Genomic DNA, 21,382 nt, shown 5'->3' on the forward strand with positions numbered 1-21,382 from the left:
TGGCAACAAACACAAGCAGAGAAAAAGGATAACATAAAAATTTAAAGTGTATTACTATTTTCAAAAATATTTAGTTGCTAAAAGATGGCGAAAGAAAGTACTCGTTTTTAAGTCTTTTATTTTTATTTTTTTGATGTTCGGTTGTGAAAAGTAATTTAAAAAAAGTGATTTGCTAACTACTTACTAAAACCAACTTTATTTTCTTACAAAAAGAAAGTCACATTACTGAAGTAAAACATAAACTCCACTTTTTGACAATCAAAGACATCCTTAATCGAAAAGATAAGAACTACAAGAAGCACAAAAAATCATCCATAGTCCATACTACAAAGTTTTAACTCTCCATTTCACTCTACACGAATAACAGTTTTATTACCTACTATTACAACACTAAGAACTTGCACTACCTCTAACACTACCAACCCAAACCGAAGCCGATATACAACAACACTTCACCATACTAGTATCAACAAAATACATAGCAAGGCATTTATTACATGATAACAGCTACTTATGAGTTAACGAGAGATTACTACAACTAAATATATGACAAGTTTTTTACAGAGATGGAAGGACGAGAACGGTCAACCCCCCATAACAGATGAGGTCTGCTGGCGCCGTGGATGTGAATCTTCTTCAGTACATTCATCGGTTTGTAATAAATCTACCTGCATAAGTAATTCCAAGTATGTGCAGTTCAATAGAACAAGACCATATGTAGATAAGCTTATAGAAATTGGAAGGGAAAATGAGTACCTTTATGATCTCAGATTTAGTGAATGGGTGCCAGTATGCTGCTAGCACACTCATATGAAAATCCTGCAGAAAAGAAAGAACAAGAATAGGTATTACATATATTTCCTACATTTTTAAATAACCAGTCATCCATAAGCAGCCAGCGTAAGTACTAATAATGCTCCTAAAAAGATATGTATCAATAATGCTACTAAACTGGCAAATGTGCCTAGACCCAAAACCATTCGAAACAAGGACCTGATACACGATCAGGTGAATGGCCAACATTTAAGGTACATAGCTGTTAGCTACCAACAACAGCGCATTTTAAATTCAAATTTATTAGCTACTGAGCTCCTAAAAGAAGGTTAAAATCTGAAGGCTGTGAAGTCAATCAAATGACTGCAAGTAACCAAAATCATGGTAAAAGTAACTAAATCAATAATTTGCAAGTAATAGAATGAGGTGAATACTCTATGAGTGAATCTACATAACATGCAGTGTTAAAAACTTTCTCACCCTGAATGGATCACCCCTCAAAGACTGCACAAACATAGAGCTTCTCGAGCCCCTGCCCTGCAAAAAAAAAAGAAGCATATTTGCGTTGAAGGAAGTAGACAACACAGAAACATAGTAAAGATGTTGAATCCACCACAAATATTTTAACAATGGATTTCTAATTAAGGTTCAGTTCATGAAGTTGAAATCAATGGCATAAGAGGTTAAGGTCACTCTCTCTTCTTAAAGAGGAAAAGATAAAAATGTGCATAATGTGCATAGGCATGTGGTGCACAGAATACACATTAGGTACACAAATTTTACTTCAAATATTTTTACCAACAAAATTGTTATCTTCTCCATTACAAGCAGGGCATTCAGCTTCACTGTCAGTCATATCAGTACATTGGGGTGTGACAGTATGATGCTCAATATTTACGCACATGCCTTTTGAAGCTTAAAAGTGCAAATAGTGAACTGTTCTGATATAACAAATGTATTTTTCTGTAATAGATAGTAAATTTTTAACAGTTGGGATTTTCTTATGATCTGACAAATATTCACCATCTGTATAAAGTTGGCTATTAAGTTGTGCACATTATAATGTAAAAGAGCCACCTATAGAAGTTGTCTAAAATTATGAATGAGTAGATTCCCAGCTAAAGTTTCCTAGTAATTACCTCCAGCATAACATCTCTTAGACGCCTACCAGTTTGAGCACAGCAAATTCGAACAACATTCTCTTCGCAACTTCCACTGATAATGTAGTCCCTTCCATTCATGTAGTATGATCGGGTATAATTTTGAGCATTTCCCACAGAAGCAATGTTAAATGACATGTGAAGTCTTCCATCTATAGCTAACAATTGCTTAACCTGAAACATAAACCTGTTAAGATACAATCAGCCTACATGAGCAAAGCATTCTTTACGTAGTGCTGGTTACGATGGTACCTCATTATCAACGGCTGATGACAGTAAATAGTGATCATCAGGAGAAAAACACACCATTACATTTCCTTTTGAGTTACAAGCAGTATAACAAGGTCGTGATGTTCCTTGCCTCAAATCCCACATCCTAATGCGTTTATCAAAGGATGCAGTGGCAAATAATGTTGGGGAATGGTGAGCAAACTTAACAACATTAATATGCTCGTTATGAAGATCCTTGAAGATTTGAAGACGCCTTCCACTGGCGATGTCGTACAGAGCTACATGCTTTGAGAATCCACTAGCAAGGAAATATTCATCAGTTGAGTTTACATGAACGGACGTCAACTGCTCAAATTCATCGAATGAATGGATAGAAGCTTCTATGCTGCCATAACGATCGGTCACTGTTGATGGCATTCGACTAACATCATACATTCTCAGAGAACCATTATCTGAACCAGAAATAAGCTGTCGTCATCAGCAAAAAACCAAAATTGTGATCAGAAAAATCAAGTAATGGGGAAATACTATAGGTAAGAATATCAACAATTTGCCAGTTATTAAATAGGTTAAGGTGTTTAGCAGAGAAAAAAAATACAGAGAACAGAATAAACTTGCATATCTTTAAATTAACTAAGGAGGTCGGAACCAACTCTTTTCTGCAGTTGACACATACCTTGGATGGATGCTTTTTAAGCCAACAAAGTCCTAAAATGCTATGAAGTGCTTCAACAGATGGAAGATAACCAATAAGTTTCTCACTTTCATGATTGATAACAACAAGCTCCCCATCCAATGTTCCAAAGACCATGAGGCTAGGGTTTGTAGGGTGGAATTCAAATTGTCGTGGACGAAAGCTCTTAATGTCTCCCCCCAGACCACCTCTAAAGTTGGAAACCGGATGTAAATGCGGACGTACAGAAGAACTTACTTTAGCAGCAGAAAGGGACCTGGAGAATGAATGTTGACTTTCTCTATGATATTGTTTCTTTGTTCGAAAAGAGTGCCAAGGAGCAGCTTGCAATTCACGCCTCTTTAGGATACTAGTAACACTCTCTTTCTGCTGTCTGTTATATGGTCTATACTCGTAATAGTTCTTGAAAATAATTGCTGCTTTATCCTTCTCCACATTCTTGATAGGAATATTATCTAATACTTTCAAATGTGGCAATGAAGATATCATAAATTCCCGATAATATTTCTCAAAACAAATAGGTGAAGGATGGTGAGAAACATGCTTTCTTGGACCAATATCTGAAGTTCGTGTAACACTTCCCAAGTTTATCATGTCATTTGAATCTTTGTTAATACAACCTGTATGGCTGACATGATTGTAGATTTCACCAAGAGTTGCATCAGCAGCCCTGCTAGTGCTGTCCATACGTTCGAGCACATTTATTCTTCTAGAACATACTTCCTCAAGTAGCTGGATGCTTGCAGATTCAGGGGAAGGACCAATATGTGAGAAAGTATTTTCAGATTGGATTTCTGTAATCCCTGAATTGGTCTGCCCATTTAATTCAGCACGATTATCATTTGAAATTTCTGGCCAGCCACTTGTACTTCGGACACCACTTGAGAGTTCTAGGCCATATTCCTCTGAGGATCTAGTAACACTTCGATGCAATTTATTATTTCTAAAAGAATCATCATTAGAGTATTCATCAACTGAAGCACCATCTATGCTATTTAGTTGTATACTTCGCAGGAAAGAGTTCTCATTGGTTGCGGATGGTAGTGCAGCATGCGATTGACGATGTAGCTTCCAAGAATGACATTTTTCACATGCATTGACAATTTCTCCCTCACGTGTTGTAGAGCAAGGCCCAGTATCATAGCAACACAAGCAACTCTGAAAACGGAGTTCCACCAATGAATGCAGCTTTGAAAGTGATGCACTTGTTGTCCAGAGATTGGCCACTCTGGTTTCACACATAGAAAGCTGCATTAGATTTGGCATGTTGTTAAAACAGCTTACGTGGAAACTGGTCAAATGAACACTGAAATCCAGGTTAAGGGTGTGCAACTGCATGAACTTTCCAGTCAAATTGAGCTTGCGAATGGGAGAGAAGCACAAGTTCAATATGCAGCATGGTGTACCGTTCTGGCAAATATCACTACAAGAAAAGTGAATGACAAGGGAGTGATTACATAGGGAACTATCACAATAAAAGTAAGGATATCAGGTCAACTTCTAGAAGCACAGATGGAACATATTATCATGATCAGAATTGGCTAATAATTTAAAGTAACTAAACATAAACTGAGAACTTGAGAAGAATAGTTTCAACCAGAAAAGGGGGAATCACCATACCGCAAAATATCTTTCCAGAATGACCAGTCCATAAGATCAACAATCCTAAGTTTCCTGTTGACTGCATTGAGCAGGGATAGAACATATTCTCCATCTAACGAGATATTAGATGATTTTTGATATAAATCAACTGCATCAATATCAGACAAACTACTCCCTGATAAAGCATCTATAAGTGGAGGCAAATCAGAACAGATCAATTGATCGATAAAAATTTCCAGACAGCAATGCCCCAGCTGCAACTTTTGATGCTTCACCTGAAAATATGACATTATATCAATATATTACCAAGCATAAGATAAAAAAGATGAACAGCAAGTGAAATAATAACACCTTTGAAAACTCAGCACCACTATCTGAACAGTAATGCTTACCGTAAGTTACAAATGACAGTGAATTTATAGAAGATACAAGCATTTTATTTTCTCTATCTGGCTACATAATAGACTCCGAATAATTTTGCAAACTGTTGTCCTACATATTGCTATAGTAGTATAGTCCAACATGTGGCAACAAGATATCTACCATGGAGTCTTGGTAACTCTGATCTAGCTTGTGATATTCAGGCAATAATTAGCTCTTATTCACTTTCATACAATCATCCTTTGATGCATCTCTAGTCTTTCAGCTGTTAAAACCAAGACTCTCTGAAAATCAACTCCCCTATCTGTTAAAAGTATGCATATAAATTAGCAAAAATTTTGATATGATAAAAGTATAACAGGCTAAAATAGCCCATTTAAGCTTCAAAAATGCAGAGCAGAAAAGGATCAAATTTTAAGTCGAACTGAAATGATTCACATGCAAGAATTTCAATCACTTCTCCACTAGGTACCTTACAGCTTAACTTTCTTCGATAAGAAATAACTAATTGCAGATACTGGTCCTAGTAAAAGCTATAAGAATTAATTAGTATTGAGAAGACCAAGAATCATGAAAACAAAAAATAAGGCAGTAATAATAAAGAGAAGACCCAGTATGGTGTATCCTGCAGATGTAGATACAATTTTATATGAACTGGTTGCAAGTCCTACCTTCCCACTTTACGGGCTTCAGTCAATCTTCCTGTTCTGAAATCATAAGTTTATGCAGCCAGCTATGTATGCCAACAACTGAATTACCGCAAAGAGTGTAAAATATGCCTTCAATGTGAAATCAAGATGATTGGGTTTCTCTGTTTGTGTAGCCTTTAAGATTAATTGTTCATTAAATATGAAGACAACTTCTGACATCATACCATTGTAAGTTGTCATCTTTGTCCTTTGCCTAAGACTCCTTACACATGGAGAGAAAATTTTGTGGGGTTGCTTCTAAGTTTCACAAGCTTATATTGCAATTAAGGTAAGTAATTTACCGGCAACATGGCTTCCTAAGTATGGTTTGGTGTATTGGAATAGAGATTGAGATCGACCGTCCGAAGAAGAAAAAAAAACGGTATCGGACTATTTTCTAATTATATAAAATTTCAAAAAAAAATTTAAAAGGAAAACTCCTTAAAATAATTAAAATAATAAAAGGATGGTATTTTTACATAATTGCCGTTAAAAACTTTCAAAAAATTATAAATGCCGCCAAAAGGACATAATAGCAGCTGTAATTACACCTCTTTAGTCGCAAGATCATTCTTTATAATCGCTTTATTTTCCTACTAATGGCAGTAAGTAAATATGTTGTGTAGCATTGCATTAATTACTCTTAGCATCACATGAGATACATTTGGTAACATGCACAATATGGCCTAAATTTATTTTAAACTATGATAACAATGGTAATGACAATAAATTTGGTAACATCAACATTAGTTTCTCTTAAATGTTGATCGCTGACAGTAAACTTATTTAAATTTGATATTTTCCTGTGCTACTTTTTAGAATTTTGTATGCCTCTTTGAATTTTTGTTTTTAAATAAATGACTGAAATGAAACAAACCGATGCTTTGAAACCGACCAAAATTTCAAAATATTTTGTTTTTTCTAAAACCAAAACCGGAACTTTGTATTATCGCTAGATAGAGAGAAAGTGAGGATGTCAAAAAGGATTCATTCGAGGTTGTCAGAGTGAGGTGTCGTCAATCCATCAGGAGCTCATCTACTTCGGAAGACCTGCAGAGAGGACTTTGCTAGGGTGGAGTATGGAAAAGAGAGAGAAAGTACGTGGGAGCTACAAAGACATGGGGACATCATCCATTGATGTCCCCTGTTCAGTTTCAAATTAGATCCATCTAGATCCAACCTATTTTACTAACCCATATTGAGTGGTTCTGGTCGATCCAGCCGAAACAGGTCTAACACTGATTGAGGTTGATTGATCTGGACAATATCCCACCGAAACCGGTCAACAGGTTGGGATTGGGATCAACCAAAACAGGAAAACTTGATTATAATTTCACTGCAAGGCGACAAACCCCAATCTTGGTTTGTTCTTTTGGTTTAGAAATAAGGCACAAATTTATAAACATTCGATGACACAATAATAGAAAATCTAGGAGAGTTAATTTTTCCAAGAAGCCTTATCGACTTCATGATATTGCTATGATTCAAGTCTGAATTAGTCCAAGTCCCTAAATTGCACAAATATATAGTCAACGCAGTTCAAGAAAAATGATCAGCAAATATTCATACAACGTCCAAAAAAATATGAAACTAGAGAAATTAGATCGGTGACATCATGATATACGTTTTTGATATTTGGACTTTGTTCATATTCGGATTCTATCTGAGGCAGAATCGTAATTTAATCCGAGGGAGATATGGAGAGTGGGTTAGATAAGCTTATTAGTTTATTTCTTATTTAGTTTTAGTTATCTTAGGACTCTTTAGTATATTTCCTATAAATATGGTCTTATGACTTGTATCTTAGGCAACCATTAAATTATCGACTAAATTATTCTTTTCTTCAGTCGCTCTCTGTCTCTCTATTTTTCTTGACCCTAATCTTCTCTTTTGTCTCTCTTTGTCTTAGCTTTCTCTACCTCTCGTATAGTTTCATCCTTGGTAACCATACCACTTCTAGTCGGATCACATTAATTTGGTATTATAGCTAATTAGATGGCATCAATTTGGTACCAGAGCTAGTTGGATCACATCAATTTAGTATCAAGCAGCTTGGATCGCACCAATTATATTCTATCAAACCACGTACTCTTGCAAAAAGGATAAAAGATGATGATAACAATTATCTTAAAATCTCATCCTAGCTACCAACTAAGTAATTACACAATTCCATGGACAATATAAGAGCATAATTTCCCAATTTTTGTCAAAGTTGATCTGCTTGTGTTTAATTGTAACTGAACAACCACATGATAAATAGAAGAGAGAGAGAGCAAGAATAAAATTGCTCAATCAAAATATATATCTGTGGATTGGTATGATTGAAAATTACCTTCAGCAAGCTGGATAAGATAAATGAGTTTGGAAGAACCTCCTGCTTCATACATGCATTCAGGTACCTTTTCAAAAGTAAAACAAAATTCAAAATTAATTGAAGTTCAGGTTAAAACCTAAAACCATGAATTGCCAAGAATAAACGATGTCAAATCTACATTAGACACTGAATGACAACCAAGGGACGTATTCAAACTGTTAGAGCAACATGATTAACAAGGTGCATAAAGTAAATCATCATATCATACTGAAAACATAAATTACCCATATTTCCAGAAATTTACTAACTAGAGAAATATTCAAATTTATCTCAGCATAGATTTCCTTGCAAATCCAGATTTTCCCTTCATATTATAATAGTCACGTGAACGTTCAACAACATAATTCATTATTTGTACAACACGAACCATATTTCAGAGGTATGAAAAGCAGTAGAAATTTGCTTACTGCATCGAACACCTAATCATTTTTTCTTTTTCACAGAAATTCCCTTCTTTTAAAACTCCACAACCGCATGCAAAACTATCCAACTTCAAGTTTCATCTTACATTTATACACTGGCAGTGGAAACAATTTCACGATTGCCCGACCCGTGGAATCGCGCGATCTTGAAAAGAAACGGTCAAATGCGAGTAAATCTAGAACCCGTTTGACAAAATACCAGATACATGGCATCAGATAAAAACAATTGAGACCAACGACTCAAGAACACTGTTCATTCGAATCGATCAGAAAGAGATGAAAATGTGCGGAACTACCTGGATTCCAGCTCCGAGAGATCGCAAGCCATCTCCTGCCCCTCGCGATTGAGCAAAGGATTCGGTCAGAGAGGGATTAGGAGCGTCGAGAAGAAGAAGAATAATAGATGCGGAGTAGCGCCCGCGTTGCGAAAGTTTCGCTGCAGTTTGGATAAGTGCGAGGGACACATCACTGCTCGTACACTCCACCTGTTTGTGGAAATGACTGCTCCAGAGAAGCACACCGAGAGCGATGCGTTTTGCGCATTTTAGACCACCATCCGAAACACTGGGACTCTGGGACTGGGAGTGATGTCACCAGATAAACATCTCATCAAAATACTGTCAATAATTAGGATTTACTAATAAAAGTATAGTTCATATTGTAATTAGTCTTTATCCCATCGCTTCCTTGCTAAGACTAATGCTTAGGACATCACTCCTTATCTTTGACCAAGATAAACATTGATATCTATTTCAGTTCGGCGTTTTTATCTTACGTTAAAATAATTAATATTTTATAAGAATTTGTTTAAGTTTTAAAACTTATTATTTTTATTTTAATAATAAGTTTGAAAAGTAATCTATATTGCTAAAAAAAATTTGGAACATAGCTAGTTTAGTCAGAAAAAACTCTCTCTCCATATAGAGTTTAGATTTGAATTGCCTTCCGGTTGCAATAGACCTAAACAATCTTAGATTCTTAGGAATCACGGTGTTTGTTAAAAGAATACATGAGTTGATAACTTTGGGTTTCAAAGTAATTAGTTAGCCGTCTACTAAATTGATCAAGATATGGTTAAAAGTTTTAAAACAAAACATAAAATAAATAAATGTTATTAAGACCTCAATTATAAATTATAAATTATAAATTATAAATATTAGAATTGGAGTGTTTTGGGAGCAATTTAACCTAATTCATGTTGGCCCTGTTCACCCATCGAATAAGGTGAATTCTAAAATAATTATTATAATTTTTAATACTAAAAAAAATAACTAATACCAATATAAATTATTATATAATAAATAATTATTATATTTGATATGGCATAAAATTGATATTAAAATATTATAGAATAATAAATTTACATTACAAAATTGAAGATGTTTTATATTAAACGAAGAAAATACCATTGATTTGATATAAAATAGTAGTAATAATATACATATATTAAAATTATTTTATTACAAATGTGAACTTAAATCTCATATATTCACATTAAAAAAATATCACTACGATATAATACAAGTATTTATATAACATAACTATTTTCAAAAGGAAAAAGATAAGAAGTCTTAACGATAAGTTATTATTAAATTTTTAAAAATTATATGAAATAAATTAGAGAGAATAATAAATTACTATACTCTAATAAGTTAAAGCTGTGATTTAGTTATCACACCAAAATAATAAGATTTATTTTAAAATAAGGTTATTCTTATTCCTAAAGTTTATTAACGATGGTAATGAACATATACATATGATCGCCAAATAGTTGGTGATTAACATCAGATACTAAGTGGACGGTCGTGATGGAGTTGGAAAGCATCCAAGAAGAATGTCTCTGATAATTACGTAACCTCTGTGACATCACTGTCACAAGAAATGCTTTCTGCTTGGCTTTTACTGTCCGAGAGCCTGAGCCGTCTGATCAAGCTTTGGCCGTTGTGATCTCCTACTACTTTAGTTAAGCTTTACGTTAATTAACCATTAGAAATTAATTAATTAATTAATTACTGCCTTCTTGTCGTATTTCTCTGTTATTTTTTTGGTTAAATATATTTTACTCTGTGTAATTTGCATAAAATTATTTTTTTATCTTCCTACTCCGTACTTATAACTAATAGAAAACTAAATAATCTCTTCTATTTGTTTTTGAGGTTCAACTTATTTCTTAAATAGTTTTGAACGTTTAGCGCATGGCACCTTTAATTTCGATGAAAATTTTAATAGTTATATAATAATAATAATAAGTAGAGGATGGTTACGAGATATAAAATAAAGATGAGGGAGTAAAGTATATTTTACAATAATAGGAGGAAATATATATTTAACCGATATTTTTTTTAATTATCAATAATTTTACATATATATTATTTAAAACTCTTATCTTTTGCATGAATATTATTGGAGTTAACTAATGGTTAAATTTTAAATATAGAAAGATAAAAATATATTTATTCTAGTAACCAAGTATTTATTTTAGTTAAGGATATTTTTTTATCTTTTTTCTACTAAATTATTCAGACTAAGAGGCTACTTATATGAATAACAAGGGGGTTCATATTTAAATATCAACTTGAAAGGGGCGTATAAGCAAATAAGATAATTTTTCCAAGCCAATAAAAAAGCCCTAAATTATTATATCTTCATTCTTTTCAGGAGAAAAAAGCGCTGTCTTTCCTGCTCCCTCTTTCTTTCTTTCCCAATTTCCCTTCATCTTCCCTCTAATGAAAGATATTTACATATTAGTCCCTCTCACACTACATTCACTTGTCTCCCTCCATAGCTACTCTAACGTTACACTTGAACTTTACATTAAAGCCCATTTTGTTTAGTAACAGTTTTACCATGGCATGAGCAGCTCTAACCCCTCTCCTTCTTCTTCTTCTTCTTCTTCTTCTTCTTCTTCTTCTCCACTTTCTTGAAGTAGCTGCCTCTTCTTCCCCATCTCCTCCTCTGTTTCCTTTTTGTTTGGTATGGAGAAGAAGAAGAAGCAAGGGTTCTTCTCTACATTAAAGGAGGAGGTAATAAGGGGTTTATCTCCCGCGAGGTCGAGACCAAGGAGCCAATCAAGAAGCCCGTCTCCGGCGATGGCGGCCGCGGCCACGCCGATTCCACCGCAGCCGCGGGGAATGAGGGGCGCCCACCTGCGAAACTACCCCCTTGGCTATCTCCCGGAGCAACTCATCACGAGATCCGGAAGCCTTCGCCCCATTGGGGAGGCCTTGGCGCCGCTCATGGAGGGGCCCGGCACCTGCGCCGTGGCTGACGACGTCGTCTCTGGCGAGGAGCGCCGGAGAGAAGGGTGGGGCAACTGGGTCCGTGGGCAGCTCTATCGTGCGCCGTCCGTGTCTTCCTCCTGCGGCAAATCCGATCTCCGCCTCTTGCTCGGGGTCATGGGTGCACCACTCGCCCCCGTTCACGTAAGCTCCGGCGACCACCTCGCTCGTCTCTGCATCAAAGACACCCCCATTGTAAGCAAAACCTCCTCTTTACTTCCCAAGTTAGAATTTTTGGTGCACTGTGCTCTCTTTTCCGATGGTTCTCTCCATTAGCCATGTTTCAATTGGAACTGCCATTGCGACCACCCCTGTCCCCGAGATGAGATTTTGATGCATCCAAAGCTCATTTCCAATGGTTCTCTTCATTACCCGTGTTTCAGTAGAGCTACTCTTTCAGTCCCAAAAATGGGATTTTGACCATATATCTCCGGATCCTTCTCTTACCCATGCGTCAGTCGATGTAGCTAATGACCATTCCTTCGTTTTCTCTAGGAAACCTCGTCTGCGCACTATATACTGCAGCAGTACATGGCATCAACTGGGGGTCTAAAACTGCAGAGCTCCATCCGCAACGCCTATGTCATGGGGAAGGTGACAATGATCGCCTCTGAATTTGAGACGGCAACCAAGGTGATCAAGAGCCGGAAAAGCTTGTCGAGAAATGTCGAGTCCGGAGGATTTGTGCTTTGGCAGATGAACCCCGACATGTGGTACGTGGAGCTCGCTGTGGGTGGTAGTAAGGTCCATGCTGGCTCTAATGGTGAGCTTGTGTGGCGCCATACTCCTTGGCTCGGTGCCCATGCCGCCAAAGGCCCCTCTCGGCCCCTCCGACGTGCCCTCCAGGTCTGTAGCTTATCAATGAGTTCTTTGTTTGCATCTATATGACACTAAATTTCTTTACTTATGTGTGCTCTAAAACCTTTTATCCGTGTATTTTGACAGTACCAGGTATACCTTACAATATATTTACCTGAATAGATATATGACCACAAAATATTTATTGAACTAGGTAGAAAATGTGAGAGAATAACTGGGAGGCTCTTGCAATTTTAAAAGTTCAATCTGCAGTAAAAGTTTGAACACATCCAGGATAGCACTTCAGAGGTAGAATATGCTTAGAACTGCTTTTGAAAGGGTGAAAAGACTTCACTTTGAGCTTCATTGGAATCCTATTCTGGTATATATCAAGAGATATGATGCCTATGTTGGTCAAAATTACCCAACTTGATATTTGTGTTTATATCCCTCTAAATTCTCGTTTGTGGGTATATACTTCTCTTAGGAAAATCATAGCTTTTGATTATTAATTATAAAAAGAAAGCAGCCTCAGAGGTATTCACCCAAAGAAAAAGGATTTTGTGGTATTAACACACAGAAATGCAAGATTGTTTATGGATTCAATCGGATATCAACTTTAAGAGGGTGTATAACTTTTAAAGAGGTAGACATTGCAACAGTTGATTACACTGAGACAATGGTTCTCTCTTTACTTCTAATAATCTGTTTGAGCAGGGCATTGATCCACTAACCACAGCAAGCATGTTTGCCAATTCAAAATGCATTGGAGAGAAGAAGGTCAATGGGGAGGATTGCTTCATCCTCAAGCTCTCTGCAGATCCACAGACACTCAAATCTAGAAGTGAAGGCCCGGCTGAGATCATCCGACATGTCCTCTTCGGCTACTTTAATCAGCGGACAGGTCTACTAGTCCAGATAGAGGACTCACACTTAACCCGAATACAATCCAACTCTGGCGGCGACGCAGTGTACTGGGAGACCACCATTAGCTCCTTCCTTGATAACTACCTTCCCATTGACGGTGTAATGATAGCTCATTCAGGTCACTCAGTTGTAACACTCTTCAGATTTGGAGAGATGGCCATGAGCCATACTAAGACTAGGATGGAGGAGGTGTGGACTATTGAAGAGGTGGCCTTCAATGTTCCTGGTCTCTCCATGGATTGCTTCATTCCTCCAGCTGATGTAAGGCATGGGCCAGCCACTGAATCTTGCAAGACGCCTCATGGAGTCAAAGCAAGGACCAGCACAATGATTCACAGAGCAAAAGTTGCAGCAGTGGGAAAAGCACAGGATGATCGTTGTGATAAGATCATTTGGAGGGTTGAAGTGTAGTTCTTTCATTTCTTCGTAGTAGTTTCCGATCTGATTTGATCTGACTCAATGTGTGGTGCAAGTTAGGAGAGATTGATTCTGAGGTAGTCTGTAGGTGTTTGGCAATGGATTCTGTTGATAGAATCATAATTGTTTAAAGCTCTCAGACGTCAGAGGCTAGCTTGCAAGTTCTAATGAGAAACAAATGGGTTATTTCCCATCACATTTTATGCTTACATATAATCTTCTTTTCTCTGCATAGTTCTAATTGAAGTCTACATCCTGAAACACTCTCTCCTCAACTTGTTGTTGACAATACCTCACACGTGATTGCTAGCAAATTCAATGCAGCTCATTCATTAGGTAGAGAGATGGGAATGGTGGTATCTCTTGTCCAGAGTTTATTCTCCTTTACTTACCAAGGACAAGACCACTGCATTGTTTTGGTTAGGGTAGGTAAAAGCATCACTACAGCTAAGAAATGACAGTTTGATCATCACATACATTGCAGTGAATTGTTTCCTATTTGATTGGTTCTGTACTGCCTGATGCTATGTTTTGGTTTGTGAGATCTCTCTCTCTCTCTCTCTCTCTCATGCCTGATCTATTCTACATGCATTGCGTTGCCAATTAATTCCAGGTCTTTAAAAATCTACTTGAGAAGAGTGAGTATTATCTAATCTTACTTTACCAAAGCTGCAGAATTATTCTTGTAATAAGATTCCATCTTCTGGTCAGTCTTCTTTTTTAACCAACAGCAGTGGTTTTGTTCCCTGAGCCAGTACCAGAACAAAGAATTGAGACATTCTACTGCAAAACCCAACAAAACTATCCTGACTAGCATGGCCCCAGGCATAGTAATTATTCAGTTCTTTGTAGCTACTTCTATTGCTGGTTAAAGAGACAAACATATACTTCACTGGGAAAGTATCTTCCTACATTTGATTGATGACAAAAATCAGAAATGGTATCCAAAGAACAATTACACCAAGGCATGTGAAGAGAGCAAAAGCATACAATCAAATCAAACAGGAGTTACTAGATAAGACCTTCAAACTTTAGCCACTGATTGGTCTTCATAATTGTTCAAGGCTGGACCATCCCATTGCCTTCATAATGAAACCAGAAACTTGCAACGTAACACACAAATTAAATAGGAAATTTACATGCCATATTTGCTCTGCAAATTTTCTTACAAGGTTACCAAGAGATGTCTCAACAAGCAAAACTTTCCAACAAATTATAATTCATATTACCAACATATAAAGGAATATCAAGTGATCAGCTAGGCAAATCTGGAACCCTAGAAAAATAAAGATTTGTTGTTGTAGTATTAAGGAATAACTCCTTTTCCATAGCATGAGATTATGTTCTTCCCTGCTCTTCCTGGATGCAATTATTTATACATTTAGGATTCCCCATTAAAGTGTTCACGAGATTATTGATTGGTTTCCCACAACAGTACATGGGAAAGACAGCAGGGGGAAGCCTAGTAAACAATGTAGATGTCAGGAAGGCCTAGTTCCAGTGTTCCATAAACCCAACCATATTAGTAGGACCATTGCCCAAAATAGTGAGTCTGACCATATATTTATACAGCATAGAAGTAGCTTTCATGGTCATAATGATAAAATTGATTCCATATCACAACACTTGCTCAACAAATGAAGACAGATCACTAAGGATGCTATAAGTAAGAAAACATCCATGAGAATATGACCTAAAAGAATAATGTGGGCAAAGAAGTTAGACCACATCTCTGAATATAACTACAGGTCTACAGCCAGGTCTTTGGATCATTTGAATGTGAAACTTTGAGCAAAACAGCTGCCTTAACTTGTTTCTGTTATCAAATTTCAAATGCAATGTAAAATTCTCTAAGTTGAGTGAACAGGGCTAGCCACGCGGATAGATAATTAAGAACTCTTATAGATGAAAGGAAGACAGAATAACACTAGAAATTAGTTAGAGAAAGCTAACCGCTCAAAAAGTAAGACTGCATTAGACCTTTCACTTCTGCAGCAGATACATGACAAAAGAATTCAAACCATTCTTGTGCAGCTCATGAAGAAGATAACACTAGATAATGCAGCATCAACTGTCATATGTTTTACTTATAGTTAATAGTCACAAGCATTTTGTCATTTTTGAAAATGAGGGTTAAGCAACCCTGAGATTTCAAGGAACCCAACACGATCTCTTCCTCCAAGTATTTTCTTCAGCTTTTCATCACAGACTATTATCTTTTTGTTCTCTGGATCCTGTTTCAACCAAAAGCAAAAGAAATAGTTAGAACAAGCAGAAACAAAATTAGTCTACTAGGAGAAAACTGGGCATCTCAAATTAAACTGCTATCAGATCGTAGAATGACTTAGCATGTAAAATAATTGCATGGTAAATGAGAACATGCTTGAATTCTGGTAACTGATCTCAATGATAAGACACAAGTAAGAAGAGACAGTGTCATATATATCCAATGTCTAAGAGAACATCATAGAGCACTTGGCTCCTGCCAATCATGAGAGGGCAAGATGTACTCGCCTTACCCTATTTTAAAGAGTTGCCTCTATGAGTTGAACTAACAACAGCAATGTGGACATTGCTAAGCCTAACTGCACTAACACTAGGTGATGCCCTCAAAACATATAAATAAGACAACCTTGAAGAATTACAATTTGGTAAGAGAATAGACAAAATCACATGTAATATGATGCTTATTTTGTAGTAGTTGGAGTATTTCTTGCATTTTGTTTGACACAACTAGATTTAATGCTTAGCATCTTCAAAATCCACAAATAACCATCAATAAGATCCAAATATCAAGTTCCAATATTAAACACTCATCTTGTAAAGGATTAAAAATTTCATCCTTCATCATAAAGTAAAATCCCTCACGTACATAATAATACCAACGGTAGAAGTTCCCAATCCTCTCATTAATTTAATCAATGTTAAAGATGCTTCTATCACTGAGGTTGTCTTGTAAACCAAAGCTCCCAAAATCAATACACATTTAAAATCATAGAATTTTTGCCCCGAGAAACCAAGATATATGATACGATAGATATGTGGACGTTGTATTATTTATTCTTATATTCGCCCTACAGCCCTAGAAAAGTTGACTCTTCATAGAAGTATCTCAGGAAGCTCCATACCATATCCAACATGTATCAACAACATATAAGAATGCAACTAGTTTATCTAAGTATAAACAATGCAAGCCTCGTCTCTTAACCTAAATTTAGTCCAAAAGTCTCAACTTCGATCTAGATAAGAGATTTATTCTATTCGTATCAATAAACCAGACTTTTACTGCATCCCTGGTTCTGTTCGTCTGGAATAGTTTGGGCTTGGAATAGTCAAAAGAGTAATTTTTCTTGTTGTAATCAACACAAATGAAGTCATTTGCAACAAACATGCATGTAAATGAACGAGTTAAGTTGTTTCCGGTGGATATATTTATTAACAGATACTACGAACACCAGAGCAATAAAACCTCGAAAGTCAAACCGAAAAGAAATAAAAAGAGGAGAAATAGGAAGAAAACCTGGAGATTATTCTCCTTGATATAAGCCCATATCAGCTTCAAAGCCTGGGTCCTCGGTATTTCCTTCACACCCACCAACGCTTGTAGCTCGGGAGAGATAGGTCGAGGCTTTGTGATGCCCCTCGGCGGCCTCTTCCCGGCCGCCTCCGCCACCGTGGTCCTCGCCGCCGCCACGCGAAGGGCCACCCCGGACGACGCCCTCCTCGCGCTAAGTCCACTGGGGAAGAAGAAGGGAGCTCGTCGGGCAAGCGCGGCAGCCGCCGAATCGACGGCGAGGAATGCGGCGGAGCACCTCAACGCCTCCATGTTCGCACCTCTGGCGCCGAAGCAGAGAGCCAGAGACTAGGGTTAGGGTTCGAGTTGGAGACGAGGGAAGCGAGATAGAAGCTTGGAGTGCTGCAACCGCTCCGGAGAGAGGAGAGTATATCAGAATGACGACATGGGATTTCGACCGTCGGATCTATTAGAAATGCAGTCTTGTGATTTGTGATTGGTGACAGCCATGCGACCTTATCATCAAATAGACGTTTATCAAAAACACCCCCTATTTTTACTTTTATAATTAATTTGCCACCTCTATCTCTTCTTAACAAAAAAAAAATATATATATATAGACGTTTATAAAAAACACCCCCTATTTTTACTTTTATTATTTTACACATCTTATCATACAAATAGTTATTGACATAACATACCCCTCAATACTTGATCTCGAAATAAGTCACGAGGATGATGAAAAGTTATCATCAAGGACTCAAATTTACACTTGAGGATTGTTGGATGGATATGAAAGATGAGAGGCAGGTGGGCATCCACATAAATACATATAAATCTTGAGAAAAGTTGTTAAATATTTATTAGTCTTCAAAGCAGAGAGGCTAAAAGAAGACATCGTACGAGTAACTTCCTTTTCAAGCACCAACCAACTAGTAAGTACTATTTCTTTTCTTTCTTACAGAAAGATTATAGTTTTAACTCCAATTTTAAATAATAAGTAGAAAAAAAATTTATTCAACTCAATAACGTACATAACTTAAAGTCTAGACTGGGAGCTTAATATATTAATTAAATTTTAATATGATTTAAGTGTCTTTATATTTAGAGAAGGTTATTCTTTGTCCATCTCATACATAATCTTCGAACTCATTAATAATAAAAAAAATTCTTTTGAAATACAGAATAATTAATATTTAGAGTTGACGTTAAATACATCTATCCCCTTGCAATGCAACAGAAGGACATGCAAAGAAATTTCCCAACGGTAAAAAGAAAGAAGAAGATTGCTGGCAATATGACCGTTGAGGCAAAGCTTTAGTATGAAGTGGACCCACCTTGACAGCAATAAGTTCCATATTTCCGTGTCTCGTCTTTGATGGCTGTACTAATTTTCTTTTGCAAAAATAAAAAATAAAAAATAAAAAATAAAGGACTCTTTTGTTGTACTCTCTTCGACATATACATTACCCACCCCTATTGATGAACAGATCATTCGTCTTCTTCTTTTGTGTGAATATTTTAGAGAAATCAATTAAAATCACAGTGACTTTTAGAGTTAGACTCTGTGTATTTTTACCTAAAATTTCTCAAAAACATGTTGAGTTAATTCATGAAATAGAGAATATTTATTTTATATGTATAGTTATCTTAATTTAGTTATATAAAATAAAATCAACGAACAATTAGTGCTTATATAGTAGAGTATAATTTTATAATGAATGCAAAATATTAGAATTTTCTTTTAAAGAGGAACAGCTTAGCAAATCCTCAGCAGACATCATTAGCTGTATATGGAGCCCATTTGCAAGAGTGAATCATCTATCAATCAATATTATTACTCTATGTAAATGAATTTTATACCTCCTTATAAGAGTTTTTTTAAATAAATTTTTTTTAAAAAAAAAATCTATCTGGTAATTTGTGAGGGCATTATAAGATTTAGTCCCCCACAACTTTAGTGTTACTGAACGTGTGTATAAATTTTAAAATTTGAAGAGTGGTATGTGGTAATAAGATTGTACCTATGGAAATATTCCCAACGGCAAGAGACAGATGGGGCCTATTTATTGGCGGATGATATGTTCCGGCCCACCTCAAAGAGTATTAACAGCCCAATGGGCTCAAAATGTGAACTGGAATCCGTGATAGTTACCCCCACACTCCGTGGGCCCCACTTTGCCAGACTGTGGCAGGGTGAGGGCGCCTCTTATTCCTATCGTCGCCTCCCCCTATCCCGATTCCTCTATTTATCCCCACTCCACTCTCCGCTATCCGCTCCACAATTCCACTCGCTTATCCGCCCCCTCTACAATGGAGTTCAAAGCCCTTCTCCTCTCCATTGCTCTCCTCTTCTTTGCCTTCTCCAACGCCATCGCCCAGTCTCCCGCCGCTTCCCCGACAACTACCCCAGTCTCCTCCTCCTCCTCCTCCCCTGCCGCAGCCCCGACAACTACCCCGGCATCCTCCTCCTCCGCGCCCGCCGCCTCCCCGATAATGACCCCAGTCTCTCCCGCGCCAGTCGCGGCACCCCCCACCAAGGCCACCCCTCCGGCCACCGCGCCGGTGACGGCATCCCCCCCGGCGTCTCCTATAGCAGTGACGTCACCGCCAGCGCAGGCGCCAGCGCTTCCTCCGCCCCTGTTGGCCCCGGCTGCTCCGGTGCCAGCGTCGCCGGTGCCCACCGCCGCTCCGCCGATCCCTGCGGAGGTGCCTGCGCCGTCGCCGAAGAAGTCTGCACCGGCAAAGAAGAAGAAGAAGAAGAAGACCGCGAGCGCGCCGGCCAGCCCTCCGGCTCCTGCCGCCGAGGTGCCTTCCGCATCCGTGGAGTCGCCCTCTCCGACGAGCGTCGCCGCTGACGAAACGGTTTGTAACTCTCTCTCTCTCTCGCCTAAATTTCGTTTCGCTAATGTACGCTAACCTGCGTTGTTCCGGCGAAATGCTCGCTGTTGCGGGGGGGGGGAGGTCACATGAGTAGGATTTGCTAAGCGACAAGGGTTAATTAAAGTCGAAAAATTATGCCTAAATTATGCAACCATGTTTTATAAAAATAATTTAGATTGAATAAAATATTGTTTCGGTTAAAAGACATTCTATTCCGCTCTAAAATAATAGTAATAGTAATAGTAATAGTAATAGGAATTGTTGATGAAAAGAACGATTTTATAAACCCCCAACTAACTGCAAACGTCTCCTTTTTATCCACTGTGACATTCTGATAGTAAGCTTAGTTTACTCCTCCAAACATTTTCGATAAGTTGATCATAATTACAGTCACGGTGGGCTTTAACTAATCCTGTACGTTTTTGTTTTGGTGTAGCAGAACGGTGCAGCGAAGGTGGGGGCCATGGCGGGAAGCATGATGGTTGGCTGGGGCCTACTGCTAGCCGTTGCCATGGTGGCTTAGATCCGAGCAAGCTCGTGACGTGTATTAAATCATTTGATATCGGTCTGTCAGCTGTCTTAGATCTCTCGTTTCTGCGTTTGTCTGCTTTGTTGTTCATGGTGGTCGGTTCCCATCATCCTTTGTAGCATCATCACACATTACATTCCCTTTGGATTCTTTTCTTGTGAGACAGGAGAGGCTTGTTTGTACTCGGAGACATTCTACTTTTATATTCCCATGCGTTAGATCTACGTCCAGTACTTCAAAAGATTTTACCATCCTCCAATGGTACTACGCTTGAAGCTGTTTTTTTTTTAATTAAAAAAAAAAAGAAAAAAAAAATCTGAGATAGATTTTTGACAAGATGATGATTTTTTTCTTAATAAAAACAAAAACAAAAATAAAAGAGCTGTATACCAATTGATTACAAGCTAACATTGCTTCTTAGCGGAGGAATACGCCAAACGGAGTCCCAACTATGAATCTATTTGTAAGTCCTGGGACAATCCGGCCCAGTCCAATATATCTCTCTCTTATCCTAGATTCATAAACGGCCCACAACAAACTCACCCAGGGCCGAAGAGAGAGAGGAGCTCATGGTAGGACTAGAGCCCACAACAAACTCACCCAGGGCCAAAGAGAGAGAGGAGCTCATGGTAGGACTAGAGCATGATGTGAAGTACTCTGGAAGGCACCGCTAATGGACAATTAAAAGATATGATTATGGCTAACTACG

The 21,382-nt window shown here is 37.6% G+C and overlaps 4 protein-coding genes across 7 annotated transcripts; 2 read left to right on the forward strand and 2 right to left on the reverse strand.

Annotated features, from left to right (window-relative positions):
- Window positions 1–248: 248 nt before the first annotated feature.
- On the reverse strand, window positions 249–8,790 carry LOC140780389 (protein DWD HYPERSENSITIVE TO UV-B 1). Of its 3 annotated transcripts, none has more exons than XR_012107503.1 (9): window positions 8,624–8,790; window positions 7,864–7,930; window positions 4,480–4,736; window positions 2,842–4,282; window positions 2,187–2,633; window positions 1,914–2,121; window positions 1,255–1,311; window positions 757–819; window positions 249–668 (listed from the first exon to the last, which is right to left on the reverse strand). XR_012107503.1 is itself a non-coding variant. In XM_073125902.1 (9 exons), exons 1-9 carry the CDS (start codon window positions 8,653–8,655, stop codon window positions 585–587), a joined length of 2,643 nt encoding a protein of 880 aa, XP_072982003.1. In that variant the 5' UTR covers window positions 8,656–8,790; the 3' UTR covers window positions 249–584. The 3 variants fall into 3 exon arrangements, 2 of the variants coding, with proteins under 2 accessions (XP_072982003.1, XP_072982004.1); XM_073125902.1 differs by having other exon boundaries at window positions 1,914–2,108; XM_073125903.1 differs by lacking the exons at window positions 7,864–7,930; window positions 8,624–8,790 and adding an exon at window positions 5,005–5,145 and having other exon boundaries at window positions 1,914–2,108.
- A 2,335-nt stretch (window positions 8,791–11,125) lies between these two features.
- On the forward strand, window positions 11,126–13,943 carry LOC140787154 (uncharacterized). The gene is made up of 3 exons (XM_073135975.1): window positions 11,126–11,800; window positions 12,101–12,451; window positions 13,121–13,943. The coding sequence occupies exons 1-3, from the start codon at window positions 11,303–11,305 to the stop codon at window positions 13,739–13,741; spliced, it is 1,470 nt and encodes a 489-aa protein (XP_072992076.1). The 5' UTR covers window positions 11,126–11,302; the 3' UTR covers window positions 13,742–13,943.
- A 1,686-nt stretch (window positions 13,944–15,629) lies between these two features.
- Window positions 15,630–17,797, reverse strand: LOC140780399 (uncharacterized). The gene is made up of 2 exons (XM_073125923.1): window positions 17,268–17,797; window positions 15,630–15,981 (listed from the first exon to the last, which is right to left on the reverse strand). Exons 1-2 carry the CDS (start codon window positions 17,571–17,573, stop codon window positions 15,862–15,864), a joined length of 426 nt encoding a protein of 141 aa, XP_072982024.1. The 5' UTR covers window positions 17,574–17,797; the 3' UTR covers window positions 15,630–15,861.
- A 1,596-nt stretch (window positions 17,798–19,393) lies between these two features.
- LOC140780762 (uncharacterized) lies at window positions 19,394–20,897 on the forward strand. 2 transcript variants are annotated; one of them, XM_073126513.1, is made up of 2 exons: window positions 19,394–20,126; window positions 20,584–20,897. In XM_073126513.1, exons 1-2 carry the CDS (start codon window positions 19,575–19,577, stop codon window positions 20,665–20,667), a joined length of 636 nt encoding a protein of 211 aa, XP_072982614.1. In that variant the 5' UTR covers window positions 19,394–19,574; the 3' UTR covers window positions 20,668–20,897. The 2 variants fall into 2 exon arrangements, with proteins under 2 accessions (XP_072982614.1, XP_072982615.1); XM_073126514.1 differs by having other exon boundaries at window positions 19,487–20,126; window positions 20,581–20,897.
- Window positions 20,898–21,382: the final 485 nt, after the last annotated feature.

Source organism: Typha latifolia, chromosome 1, assembly GCF_019914945.1.
Source record: "Typha latifolia isolate L0001 chromosome 1, TyphaL0001v2, whole genome shotgun sequence".
In the NCBI taxonomy this organism is placed as follows: Eukaryota; Viridiplantae; Streptophyta; class Magnoliopsida; order Poales; family Typhaceae; genus Typha; species Typha latifolia.

Excerpts from the sequence above, each read along its gene's own strand:
- LOC140780389 (XM_073125902.1), bottom strand. The coding sequence starts at position 8,655 with ATGGCTTGCGATCTCTCGGAGCTGGAATCCAG. Across the intron at positions 7,931-8,623 it reads CTCTCGGAGCTGGAATCCAG|GTACCTGAATGCATGTATGA; the intron begins GTAGTTCCGCAC and ends ACTTTTGAAAAG. Across the intron at positions 4,283-4,479 it reads TTCTGGAAAGATATTTTGCG|TGATATTTGCCAGAACGGTA; the intron begins GTATGGTGATTC and ends CTTTTCTTGTAG.
- LOC140787154 (XM_073135975.1), top strand. The coding sequence starts at position 11,303 with ATGGAGAAGAAGAAGAAGCAAGGGTTCTTCTCTACATTAAAGGAGGAG. Across the intron at positions 11,801-12,100 it reads GCATCAAAGACACCCCCATT|GAAACCTCGTCTGCGCACTA; the intron begins GTAAGCAAAACC and ends CGTTTTCTCTAG. Across the intron at positions 12,452-13,120 it reads CCCTCCGACGTGCCCTCCAG|GGCATTGATCCACTAACCAC; the intron begins GTCTGTAGCTTA and ends CTGTTTGAGCAG.
- LOC140780399 (XM_073125923.1), bottom strand. The coding sequence starts at position 17,573 with ATGGAGGCGTTGAGGTGCTCCGCCGCATTCCTCGCCGTCGATTCGGCG. Across the intron at positions 15,982-17,267 it reads TCAAGGAGAATAATCTCCAG|GATCCAGAGAACAAAAAGAT; the intron begins GTTTTCTTCCTA and ends TGGTTGAAACAG.
- LOC140780762 (XM_073126514.1), top strand. The coding sequence starts at position 19,575 with ATGGAGTTCAAAGCCCTTCTCCTCTCCATTGCTCTCCTCTTCTTTGCC. Across the intron at positions 20,127-20,580 it reads GCGTCGCCGCTGACGAAACG|CAGAACGGTGCAGCGAAGGT; the intron begins GTTTGTAACTCT and ends GTTTTGGTGTAG.